General features: G+C 36.0%; 1 protein-coding gene across 3 annotated transcripts in view; it reads right to left on the bottom strand.

The window, feature by feature from the left end:
* The window catches only part of LOC109064380 (protein BEAN1-like), a 66,606-nt gene extending 52,788 nt beyond the window's left edge, over positions 1 to 13,818 (bottom strand). Inside the window, exons 1-3 of one of the 3 annotated variants that reach the window (XM_042728121.1) lie at positions 13,349 to 13,816; positions 12,390 to 12,464; positions 10,525 to 10,653 (exon numbers count right to left, since the gene is read on the bottom strand). In XM_042728121.1, coding sequence (XP_042584055.1) covers positions 10,525 to 10,653; positions 12,390 to 12,464; positions 13,349 to 13,376 — 232 coding nt within the window. In that variant the 5' untranslated portion in view covers positions 13,377 to 13,816. Of the gene's footprint in view, positions 1 to 10,524; positions 10,654 to 12,389; positions 12,465 to 13,348 lie in introns of those variants that run through there. The other 2 variants (XM_042728122.1, XM_042728123.1) reach the window with 2 other exon arrangements.

The following is a 13,818-nucleotide window of genomic DNA, read 5'->3' as shown; positions in this document are numbered from 1 at the left end:
TTTACAATAGCATACTTCCATAAGACTCTGCTGTATGCAGTATGTACACTGTATGTGGTATGTAAATGTTCTGCATGTATGCCCTAGTGAAAAATAAATACCCTTAAATGTTTTTGAAATACTAAAGTATACTACAAATACATTTACAAATTCATGTGCTTAATAAAAATACCCTTCAATTGCACCTTTAGTTTACTAAACTGGTATACTTAAAGTCTGATAAACTGGAAAAACTACTTTTGTATTATGTGCATTGTGCACAAGTAGCACTCCAAATAATGTTTAATTATAATTTTTTTATGTCAGTAAGTTTCAAATAATGTGTCAGTAAATATGTTAGTAGATTTGAACTACTTAGTTTGAAATACATTTATTTTAAATATATTACTTTTTTACTAGGGTGAAATATGTGGCTGAATGCTAAACTAAATGGCAAAATGTGTATTTCTTTCACAAGTGATGGTACAATATAATAAAATATTGCAATATTTTGTAAGATTTCACAAAAAGTTTTTTTTTTTTTTTTAATGCAAAATTACCTTATTTCCAGGAATATATCATGTATAACAAATGTTGCATGGTTATTCTCCTGCCTTTATGAGTTTCAAATGGCACTTTAAATAAAAAAACAAAACAAAAGGCTTTTCCAATAAGTTTCAGTTGCTAGAGGGCCTAAAAATCCAGCACTTCTCAACTCAAGATGAAAATTCGGGTTTCAAATAGGGGAGATTGACTCACTGGGGTTGAGTAAAAAAAAAAAAATTGGATTTTCATCTCTCTGTCACGGAGGGGCAACCGTTTAAAGACACCACCGCCATGTCATTTAACCCAGATTAAAGGGCACAGTGGCAATAAACCTGGGTACTTTGGATACCACATATCCCGAGCAAGTTAAGATAAGGGGGGATTAACAGTGGAGATCCATATTATCTAGACCTCGAGGGTTTTAGTGGGGCAGGGGATGCAATAGCAGGACCCATTTCCACAGGATTTGGCAGCTTTGATCCCACTCTAGCTGTTACGGCTGGCAGGCTGAGCCCATGGGATAAGGCACTGGCCCTGTGGCTTAATCTGGTTTAAGTGGCACCCATGAACCACTTCTGCATGTCTCATTCAATCAACAAGAGTCCACCCATCTTCCATTTCAAACCTGAATAGAGATCACCTAAAAAACACAGGCAAAGATTCTCACTTTAATACGGACTGCCAGGCACAGATGGAAAGCGCTGCAGGCTGGATTTATTGTGCTGTTGTTGAGTAATGCTGGATGCTGGAACTGCAGCTGTTGCTGAGATGCTACTCAAAGAGCACAACTAAAAATGGGGCATCTTATTTAATTTTTGCACCTTTTTGTAAGATCCAATAAACTAAATATATATGACAACCTCTGATGTTTAAAGGGGTCATATGATGCGATTTCAAATTTTCCTTTCTCTTTTTTTAGTGTTACAAGCTCTTGGGGCATGAAGAAGATCTGTAAAGTTGCAAAGACTAAAGTCTCAAATCCAAAGAGATATTCTTGATCAAAGTTAAGACTCTGCTACGCCGCCCTCAAATGGCTCATTCAAACACGCCCCCACATGTCTACGTCACTATGTGGAAATATTTGCGTAATGCCACCCAAATTTTTCCCTGGGAGCCAGGGAAAAAGAAAGAAGGCGTGATTTCAGTAAACCCAGTTAGTTTTGAAGCAGCCATGTCAGGGAGATGCTGTGTGTGTATTTAGGCAAAAGCAAACGCACTTCATTTGGCCTTTGTAAAGTAGATGCATTTAGGAATCTTTAAGGTTACTTATAACAGAACAGCAACACATTTTATGGACGACCGTTTCGTGAACATAGGGGAGGAGGTAATTCTGACTTTGCTACGACAATCTGGCGCATCTAAATCAGCAACTGTAAGTATGTTTTGTTATTAAAGTATTTGCTATTGACTGTTCAAATACGGAGTATTGCGCATCGTGTGTGTGTGTATGAGAGAGAGAGAGAGAGAGAGAGAGAGAGAGAGGGTCACACAGTGGAGTCAGCTGTCTTAACCGTCCGTGGCTTGTGTACTGCAAACACATACGAGCTTCATCACTGTGTCTGTCACTTGACTCTGTTCCCCTTTCGGGCTTGAACTGATGCTGCAACTAAGGACATTATTAACTGTCTTTACATTTATTTTGAAAGATGAAGCTCGCGATTATGGAAAGGGGCGTTACATTTCCGATGAGTGCTTGCGGTGTTCGGCCAATCACAATGCACTGGGTCGGTTGGCCAAAGGAGGGACTTATTAGAAAATGATTTGTTTGAGAGAGGTGGGGGCATAGAGGACATACAATAATGTACAGTATTTAAAAAATAATGTGTTTTTTGAACATTAAAGCATGTCAACATATTCTGTTACACCAAATACACAAAATAATGATCTTTAAAAAAGCATCATATGACCCTTTTAAAATTACATGAACAATTATAATAGGCACATTTACCTTAGGGATGCACAGTATATTATGTCCACCAATATCAGACAATATTAGCAGATTTTTACATCATCTATATCGGCCTGATTAATCTAATATTGAAAACCGAATAATATTATGGCTTTTTTTTTCTTCATATATTTCTACGGAGCCCCACATGCTGGGCTCCATAGAAATATATGAAGAAAAAAAAGCCATAATAATACATATGGGACTAAATACATTCATTATGAACCCAAATTAAGCATTTAGTCTCTCAATTTAGTAAATATTGGCCACTACAGTATGTAATAATTTATTTTATTTTATGTTTTTTAGTGACCATGATTTGATAAACAAGGGATCAAACTCTTAATTCATGGACTAAAACAAAGGAATGAATGAATTCATGGCCACAATACATATATTTTTGTCTTTTATGGGGCTGTCGTAATCTTCTTTTCTAATGTATCTAATAATGTTTTAATGCTTCATTCATCTTTAATCTGGTAAAAGTCTAGACTTTTGGAAACATTATTAACATGAAAATAATTATTGGTCAAAATTTCTTATACTGGTGCATTTGCTGTCTTGGTGCAGATCTATGCCAACTTCGTGAATTGCTTTATGAAATAAGAAGTGAATTAGTCCCAAAGCAGTAGACTGATTTTTCAGCAATAACAATCTAAGGATCCAGCAGCAATGGTAAAAAAAATTACCATCATGCTAACTCCCACTTCTATCCTCTCACTCTGGTATAAAGCTCATATGCATATATATTCAGGGCTCTTGCAAGGTTGCTTCTTTCGAAGAGTGAAATTGTTAGTCATGCCTGCATAAGGACGCAATCTTGCATCAATTTTTCAAAATTCATGCAGAAAATGGCTCAATTTTGCCTGATGGCTGGAGCTGGAGGATATGGTTTGATAAAATTGCTGTGCACTAAAATATGAGCCGACCGCTTGAGTATTTAGAACAGTGCCAGGCTCATTTTCCATGCCAAGTGCTATTTGTCTAATGTTTCAAATTTTGTAGGAATAACAGTCGCCACAGAGAAAAGATAATATTTCAGACAGAGCAAGATTATATTTTTAATAGAAACAAAATTCATAGCTTGTGCTATGAAAATATACAGTTAAATGCACCTAAGGATCACAAGTGAGTTGACTTTAATATCAGTAGAGGGGAGCGTTGTGAAGGACTAATACTGTTTTAATGTGGACCACTGACATTGACAGCTGTGCAAAAGCAAGTATGTATGTCAGCGTGGGTACTCTTCCTCAGGGAGGGCTTTAATAAAGCTCATTCTGATAACCCAAAACTCAGAGCCGCCCGTTGCTCATCTAATTGGAAGCATTTATGAGAGCAGCAGCAGGAGAGGCCTTCTCTCTCACTCTGGAATTAAAATGCTAATGCACTCTAAACAAACAAAACAAAGCCTTTCTACATCTGGGATTTGCATGAACTTGAAAGTAGCCGTGAAAGTCAATACCAGAGGACAGCAAGTTTGAAGAGGGAGCATTTAGCCAGCGTATGATATATGACAGGAAGAGAAGCAACCATGCGTGAATCTAGGCACTGATGCAACAACAAAGGCAACATTTTCTTCCACTCTGATTCTTGCTTTCTCCTTTTCTTCTCTGCCGCTTCTTTTAGCCTCCCTCTGGGATGGCTGTAGGAGGGCGTGTGTTTATGAGTGGGCTGTAGTAGCAATAATGGTGGATGTTGTCTGTGCCAATGATGCAGGGAGAGGTATGATGGGTGTGCTATTCCACACTCACAGCAGGGGCATCCCCAGTGGGCTAGAGCCAGCGTCACCAACCTGGCTGCAACACAAAGATCCAACCAGCTGAGACAGTGCCTGACGGAAGGTCACATCAGGAAGAGAGGAAATGGCAGCACAGCAGGCAACCTGCTGATCAATACTAAAGCTTTAATTGGTCAAAGTAATATAAAAAATGAACCAGGTAATATACAGTATACAGAAAATATGGACCTGGAATGCTTTCTAATTAAAACGCACAAAATCAGCTATGATTATGTGTTAACAAAATTCTTCAAACACACAACATGAACTAAAAGGGATTGTGGGAAATACAATTGTTCTATGTTCTTCCAAACCTATACGGTATGACTTTCTTCCTTGAAATATCACCTTCACAGAATTTTGTTTTCATATATTTTATATTTTAAAATTGCTATATATATATATATATATATATATATATATATATGTGTGTGTGTGTGTGTGTGTGTGTGTGTGTGTGTGTGTGTGTGTGTGTGTTTGTTTCAGCAAATATGTATTACACTGATCAAAGGTGACAGTAAAGACATTTATAATGTTATACTGTATAAGATTTCTATTTAAAATAAATAAGTTGATAATACATTGATAGCAATAACATTGAAAATAATAATAATAATAATAATAATAATAATAATAATAATAATAAACACTTTTTGAACACCAAATCATCATATTAGAATGATTTCTGAAGGATCATGTTACACTGAAGACTGGAGTAATGATGCTGAAATTTCAGCTAGCCAAAGAATGAATAGCATTTTAAAATATATTAAAATAGAAAACAGTTATTTAAAACTGTAATAATATTTTACAATATTACTGTTTTACTTTATCTTTGATAAAATAAATAAAGTCTTGGTGAGCATCCAAGACTTCTGTAAACAACATTAACAAATCTTATCCCAACAGCAAACTTTTAAACGATAGTGTAGGTGAATGAGAACTGAGGTTGTCATGCTGCAAGAAGGAAAGAAGGCAGTATAAAAAAGTATCATAAAAGTGGGCCATAAGATTTGATGATGAGGCTTTTCAGTGAATAATACCCTGCATAAAATCTGTTCTTCATACATATCTTTTGTTTGACTTTGACAGAAGAACTGGAATATAATGCACAAGTTGCATGGGCTACTTTTATGATCTTTTATAGTGCTTCTTTGTCCTTTGGTCCTTGACAGCCAGAACGATGTGGCCTTTTATCAGTATTTATCAGTATTTAATATTCTTGTTATTTTCTTCCACTGCGCAGGCTGGGAGCCAGGGAAAAAGCTGGCTGCAGGGACCACAGGGCTACCGTGACATTTAAAGTGTTGGATAGATGAACAACGTATCATGTATCAGAGCGAATTGAGGGGAGTGTCTAGTAAGCACTACTTTATGTGAATGCATTTTTAAGGGCACAGAGTCCTGCTACCTGAGGGCTTCTGCATTGTACATCAGATTTTAATATCTGGGGAATGTGGCAGGGCACATACATACAGTTCATTTCAATATGTTAAGTGATCTAACTGTAATGTACAACAGGTTCTCTTCAGGTACCACACACCACTACCTCATGAAAATTCACTCTGAAAGAGCCTGGCAGTACTAATGATGAAATATATTAATGTTAATGAATTCATGCATTACAATAGAAATTGCTTATATTTCTATATAATCTTATCCAGTACACAATTTGTCACAGAGCACCATTCCCTACTTATTTCTGGGCATATTTCCTAATAAACACAACGCAACAACAAACGAGATGCAACAATTTCCAAAGAAAGACAATTTTCAAAGAGTGCATTAGTGCCTGCCCACATTTTCCATAGGGACAATCAGCTATGAGAAGAATCACATCACAATTTCATATACTTGAAGCAAAAAAGCATTTGAAAACTGTATAAAATTACAAAGGTACAAGACTGTACTTAACTCAGATTGTGTGAAGGAAAAAAATACCATGAATTATATAATCAAATTAAAAATGATGGAGAAATATAAAACTATTCATTTAAAGTTGTTGATTATATTATTTTTGTGTGCGTGTGTGTGTGTGTGTGTGTGAGTATATATATATATATATATATATATATATATATATATATATATATATATATATATATATATATATATATATATTATATATATATATATATATATACATACATATATACACACATATATATTTCTTTTTTATATATACGGTATATATATAAAGTTCGCTGTAAAATACATTTATATAGTATTTTGATAGCATAGCGAGACCAACTTGATTATGTCATTTGCTCTTTTGGGATGATTTGCTAACCAAACTCATGATTGGTGATATTTTCTATACAGCAGTATTTCACAACAAATCCAGCTTTTAAACATGACTATTTAAAAAAATTGGAATAATGCGAAATGTACAGCATATGCAATTGATTAACAACATCTAAATTTACAGTAGGTTTGTCTTCATAGGTTTATTTAAGGTTGTTTAATTCTGTGAGGTTAAACAAAATGCAGTCGCCATGTTCTTTTGCTCTAGGGCTGTCAATAAAAATTCGAATTTCAAATATTCGTCGAAATTTAAAACAAAAAATCCACATTCGAATGCAAAAACGTTGTTCATTCAGTATATTGTCGAAAACGAGAGCATCAGTGTGGAGAAGATGTTGTTTGTCAAAATTGAAACCAAGCTTTTCACACAGAATGCATATTTATCAAATTTTCTAGAGGGACATCTATCAGCATTGCACTCGCGTCTCGCACAAGAGAGCGGCATGTTTAGAAAGCCGTGTAAAATTAATGTAAGTTCAACTTTAAAAAAAAAAAAAATGTCTCAAGACTTTATGGCGGTTTTCCCCATCCCACTGTATCTCATGTTTTTAAATGAAGAAAGTAGCCTACTTTTGTGATTGGTATTCAGTCCTTTGTATTAAACTATAAATACATGCATGGTGCTGTTTTTTTCTAATTGTTTAAACAATTTTATTAATTGAATATGGTTTATAAACATTATTTTAAACATTATGCACTTTTTTCAAAGATAGTCGTGTTATTTTATTACATCATTTTTAGCTTGATGCGCCCTCTTGTTGCCTCAGGAGAGAAGCCAAAAGCTTTTTTTCCCCCTAAACTGAAATTATGTCTTTTAGGCCCTGTTTACACTAGTGCGTTTTCATTTTAAAATGGCGTTTTGGAATGAAAACGATCTCCGTCTACACTACACAACCTAAAACGCATGTCACGTGACCATTCATGCAGGTACAGCCATAGATATGAATAGGTAGGTTCCCTATTATTTAGATCACGGACGCGCCTACGTGCTTGGAGCGATCGAATGGGGAATCTACCTATACATATCTATGGGTACAACAATGCAGTGTTAATTTCATTAACGAAGACGACAACGAAAAATATTCGTTAACGAACATTTTTTCTGTGACTAAGACGAGACGTTGACGAGCTAAAAATAATATCTGATGACGAAATTATGACGAAATGTATGCCGCGTTTTCGTTAACAAGACGAGACTGGACTATAATGTTATTTGAGGACTACCGGATATACAAAATGCATCCTATAGGCTTTTGTCTTTCAAAATGTGCGTCATTGGATTGCGATCAGATAAGGGGCGTTTGAATATCAGTATAGCAGCCGCAGTGTATATATACAAAAAACGAAAAATAGATATCAAAAAAAATCCCCACAACACCAAAAGGTATAGATAAGATAAAAACACACCCCCCTTTTCCCCCCAGTAACAATTCGTAGTCGATTAACTTAAAGTTAGTGAAGGCGGGATAGGCGAAATAGAAGTGCTCTCTCTCTCGCGCGCGCACCCTCTACATTCCTCAGTTCTCATAAACTGTACAGCGCGCGATCAGTGCTCAGCACTCAAATACACACACAGCAGTCCGAATGTTTATCGTGTAGAGTATCTCATGTAAATACAGTAGGTTATGGATTAAGTGAACGTGAACAGGTGGGTGAAAACTGAACGTGTGTCAGTATTTCATGCATACCTTCCGTCTTAAAAGGACAGCATTCCAAATTAAATACCTATCTGTCATTAATGTTAACCAACAAAAGATGATAAACAAATGTATACATGTTAAGTAAAACCTACTGTATCTGAAAAAATGAGTTTAATTTGTATCTCCATTGTATTTGTCTTATTGTGCTTCTTTATATATATATATATATATATATATATATATATATATATATATATATATATATATATATATATAAATAAAAGTTGCTCCTTTTTCACTTAAAGGGAAAGTTCACCCAAAAATGAAAATTGTACATAATTTATTCAAGATTTTCCAAATTCAGTCCTTGATTCAAATTTCTCATAAGATTAATTGATTTGGTCTAAAGAGAGAACAATTAATGATTATTTTAATTTGAAAACTACATATAAAATAGCTACCAAGATAAATTTTGGTAACTACAGTTTGGCTAAAACTAGTGACTAAAAGTAGATGACTAAAAGTTGACTAAAATGCAATGACCTTTCCTCGACTAAAACTAGACTAAAACTATGAAAGACTCAAATGACTAAAATGTGACTAAGACTATTAAGCATTTTCGTCTCAAGACTAAAGGCCCGTTCACACCAAGGACGATAACTATAAAGATAACGATAAAGATATAGTTCTGAAAATCGTTTTCAGTATTAAAGAACAGCAGCGTCCACACCACAACTATAACGATAAAGACAAAGAGAAACGATATCATTGGAATCACTTTCAGAAAGATTTTTTTTCCAGCTAATTAACGATACAAACATTGACAGCCAATCAGAATCAATCTTGCTATCACAAGCTTGAGAATTTAAAGCGGCAGACGAGCGTGCACTTAGAATAAACACAATATACCTTTAGCTAGAAATGAAGACAAAAAAACCATCTTTATAGTTATCTTTATAGTTATCGTCCTTGGTGTGAACGGGCCTTTAGACTAAGACTAAATCAAAAATGCCTGCCAAAATTAACACTGCAACAATGCGCATGATGTTATTGTTTACACGGTCGTCAAGGATACGCAGAGCGGATGTGGGCAGCCACGCCATCGTTTTCAAAAGTCTCCGTTTTTGTCCGTTTACACTGAAATGTAACCCCAGAGTTTTCAAACTAAAACAGGGTCTGCAGCATTTTCCAAAGTCTTCGTTTTCGATGGTTGAAAACGCCGGAGTAGTGTAAACGATAGGCGTAACCATAGCAAAAGTTATGCGTTTTAAAACAAAAACGCACTAGTGTAAACGGGGCCTAAAATTCGAATTTAGTTTTTCAGTCATTTTGACAGCCCTATTTTGTTAAATGTTGAAAGTCTTGTGACATCATAAGTCTAAGTGGATACAACTTCCTCTTTCCGTAAACAGTTTAGTCAAAGGTCAGTCTGAATTAGCAATGCTCTAATGTGCTATGGCTGAGGGGGCTGCCTGTCTTACAAAGGTGTTTAAAAGAGGACGGTGGCCTCTTAGCGAAAAAGATTATATGTCAGAGAAAGAACTGTAACATAATCACAAGCATTGCCTTAGGATTCACAGTACTGGTCTTGTATAATAATTACAGCAATAACAAAAGATGAGATTCTGATTCAAAATTTGCAAGGAAAAGAAGTAACTGCAGTCCCCTGGGCATGTATTAGCATTCAGAAACCATTTTACTCATATTAAATGGACCAGCAAAAATAATTTCTTATTGGATTTGTTTGCACAGGGTAGGGTAGAGAACTATCCCTGATGGCTGATAACCTGCCTTTATGTAATTTGGCGAGGATATGTATCTCAGTCAGATGTAAGTATGAAAACATTTAAATTCTCATTCTTAGGTGACATTTCTGGCACTCTCTGAGTGGTAGTTTAAATGCTTTATAGTTTGTTGTGCTGTGAGTTCTGAGCTCATTTAGGCTGCCAGGAAAAGTGAGGAGAAAAAGGGCTCCCTTTAAAACAACACTGCTTAATCAACTCAGTGTCAAGATAGCCCAGTTGAATCACAACTTGGAGCCGCGTTGCCATGGTTTCTGTCTCGACCCCCAACTAGCTGCCTACAGTTTGGTTTGTTTGTTTATTCCTCAGGATAAAACTGGTATCAACATTACAAGTGTGTGAAACCTCTGTTCTATAAATCTGTGTAAAATTGTGGTCTATAACTCCATGATGTGCTTGTAACACACCAGCAATGGATGACATACAAATCACGGACTGGAAGAGACAGTGACATACTATGACATACATCTCCACTCTCTGAAAACAGTGTACATTTACAGAATACTGAAAATTGGACATTTTGCTTACCTGAACAAATCAGTTTCATCAACATGTACTCCCTGCCACAGTCTTTCCTATAGTAACATCTTAAACGATCCACCAAGCAGGTTCCAATTCTGACCTTCTCCTTTTTGCAAAGAAGGATGATGTTCTCATCTGCAGGAATGAGAGCGAGATCAAAGGAGAGAAAGAGTGAGTAAAAAAGTGACAGCCACACAGATGTTTAAAAGCCCTGTGGATACATCTCACCCAGTGACCACCCACCTTATTTCAATCATAAGTCCACAGACTCGTCATATTATTTATAGAAAGTTCATCATTCCAAGCCAAATCATATAAAGTCAGTTTTGAGGACATATATCCAGACTGGTACACCAATTAACCATATTTCACACTTCAGTGTACTAAAGTGCCTCCCAAGTCGTATTTACTACTGGGAAACTAGATAATTTTGATACCAGAGTTTCCGAGTTGGGTGGGCCATAAACTTTAAACATGGTGGAGGGGACAAACATTGCTGCTACCAATGCTATTCTTTATTAGTTTTTTTTTTTTTTCCCACAACAACTACATCACTTTGTCTTGTAGCTGAAGTAGTGTGTTTATAGGCTATATATGAACAATCATTTGAAGCATATTGTATGTTTTATAAACAGTAAAATAAGCATGCATTTATATGATTGTCAACCAATGGGATGCTACATTTTATTCTTTATGACAACAATGCACTTGAATGCTACAATCTTGTAATCACAAAAGGGGGAAATAGGAATTTTTCGATATCACATGAAGGCAGCATTAGTCTGACTCGAGCGGCAACCTCCCGCTCTCTCTCGTGAAGCCAACAAGGAAGTGACTAAAACTGCAATTCATTGACTGGCCACTAGAGGCAGGCTGCAAAACGAGTCAGTCCCATAGACTCCCCATGTTATAATGCCCAACTTTACAGCAGAAAAAAAAAAACATGTTTACAGCCTGGTTCAAAAAATGATTTTGTTCTATATAGCTAATTTTGCCCTTCATGACAACTGTGAGGGGGGTGAATTTTTTTATAACTCATCCGTTTAAATTATATTAAGCCTTAAAATTCTGCATAATTAAGGGCGTGGCCACTTGAGTGACAGGTGGATTGCCGCTGCTGACACTGCTGTCGAGCTAGGTGGGCGTGGCTTCAGCAACCAGCTCCCACCTTTTAGTCATGCGGTGACGCGCTGCCAAGATGGCGACGGCCCGCTCTGCACATTTTGATCTTCAAAAACGCTCTTCAGGAGTCTACAGGTGACGTCACGGACACTACGTCCATGTTTTTATACAGTCTATGGTTTGACTACAAGACAAATGCATAGTTACAGATTTGAAAGATTACAAGTCTTATTTTTGTATTTTCTGCAAGTCCAGTTTTGAGAAAATCCAAATTGAGTTGTAAAGGGTTTGACTGAACTGCTTGATTATGAAAATGGTTATTTAACTAGTGCAAAGAACAGCATTTATCATATTTTCATTTATCAACATTATCATCTACAACTTGATGACTTCAAAGTCAATACTCTGGGTTATTTATTTTATGTAATGTAGCATAACTTACCAGGGCCCATTAGCCATGATTTATTTACTTTTGCATTTGACCATACTTTTCAAAAACAACACAACTGTAATATGAAAATGGAATTTAAACGTATTCCTCCATTTTCTTGCTCTGGCTAATATTAACATTAACAAGCATTTTCATGAACCCAACATGAGGATTAAAATGGAACAGTATCTAATAATTTAATGGCATACACATAAAGCACACTAACCTCCAGATAACCTAAAGAAACTGCCTAATTATTCAGGACTCACAGGTGCATTTGTGAAAACATGCATAAAACTCTCAAACAAAAACTACTCACATGTTTTAGTGTAATTCTTGCCCGTCTTGATTATATCTGAAGTAGTGAAAACAAGATGACAGTGCAGGAGTAGAACTAGAATTGGGAAAAAAAAAAGAAAAAAAAATGGGACAGAGAGCGAAAGCAAGGGGAAAATTGTTTCATATCATTATTTTAAGGTATTGTTTTATTTTAATTCTACAGTATATCCCTGCTTGCAGGGTTGATGCTGACAGTGTTACAGCTCATGGGATCTTGGTATCTCAGGTGTGTGTGTGTGTGTGTGTGCAAGTGCAATCATTCAGAATCAAGGGAGACCAACTGACTAGAGCAACAAGCTACAATACAGCATAACTAATAATTCAACAAACTATGAGTGGTACACAGTGACCTTTATGTTCCTATTACATTATTAAGTTATGCAAATTCAGAACTCACAGAGAGACAGACAGACAGACAGACAGACAGACAGACAGACAGATAGATAGATAGATAGATAGATAGATAGATAGATAGATAGATAGATAGATAGATAGATAGATAGATAGATAGACAGACATATAGGCTCAGAAGCACTACACACAATAATTTGAACTTTTAATTTGAATATTTACAAAGGTCTGTTATTTGATTTTTTTTTATTTGATAAACAACCAGTTATAAAGCTATTAAAACCAGTTTGTGCATTTAACGTGAAAAAAGATGAAGATTTACTAAAATAACTAAAAATATGCATTTGTTAGCTACCATTAATACTTTGATTTGTTTATCCTACAGCATTCAGTTTGATTCAGTCTTTTAATATATTGACGAAACAGTTAAGTGTTCCCACATTTAGCAAGTTTTAAGTTACCTGACAAAATATTGTAGTGTTTATTTCAGCGTTAATAGACCAGAGTCTGTGAAACAGGGTAAAACAAGAACATTGTGTGGAGACTGTATGACTTTAAGGTAAGGAACAGGTGAAGTAACCTACTTACCCGCTCGCAGAGGAGAAAATAACCCCATGCAACCGAACGTCAGTGTTTCTCGGATTGCTCTAAAAAGCCCATATGGACTCAGAGCTGCAGATGAATTTTACTCTTCTAACCTCCTCAGTCATGTTTAACCACAATCCTGCAAATCCAGCTCCTCGACATGTCTAAATATCTCGCGCGGTCCTGTTGTCTGTGCATGCATGTGCATCCGATCACAGACGAGGCTACATCAAATCATCTGACAGAGCTGCGCAAACGCCGCTTTACTCGGAATCCAAAACGATTTCTTACTTGATCACGGCACTTTCATTACAGTGACTGTAAAAAAAATCACAGTAAACAACTGATGAATCTGTGTCCTCGCCACCTCATGGCTGAGTCTCCCGGCTCTTCATAAGGTTTTCTGAATAAAGAAATGAGGGCAGGTGATGCTGTGCCATTATACAGAGAGAGAAAGAGAGAGAACACTGCAC

The sequence above is a fragment of the Cyprinus carpio genome, chromosome B7 (assembly GCF_018340385.1).
Source record: "Cyprinus carpio isolate SPL01 chromosome B7, ASM1834038v1, whole genome shotgun sequence".
NCBI classification, from domain to species: Eukaryota; Metazoa; Chordata; class Actinopteri; order Cypriniformes; family Cyprinidae; genus Cyprinus; species Cyprinus carpio.
The sequence above is the reverse complement of the archived record's forward strand: the minus strand, read 5'-3'. Positions and strand labels throughout refer to the sequence as shown.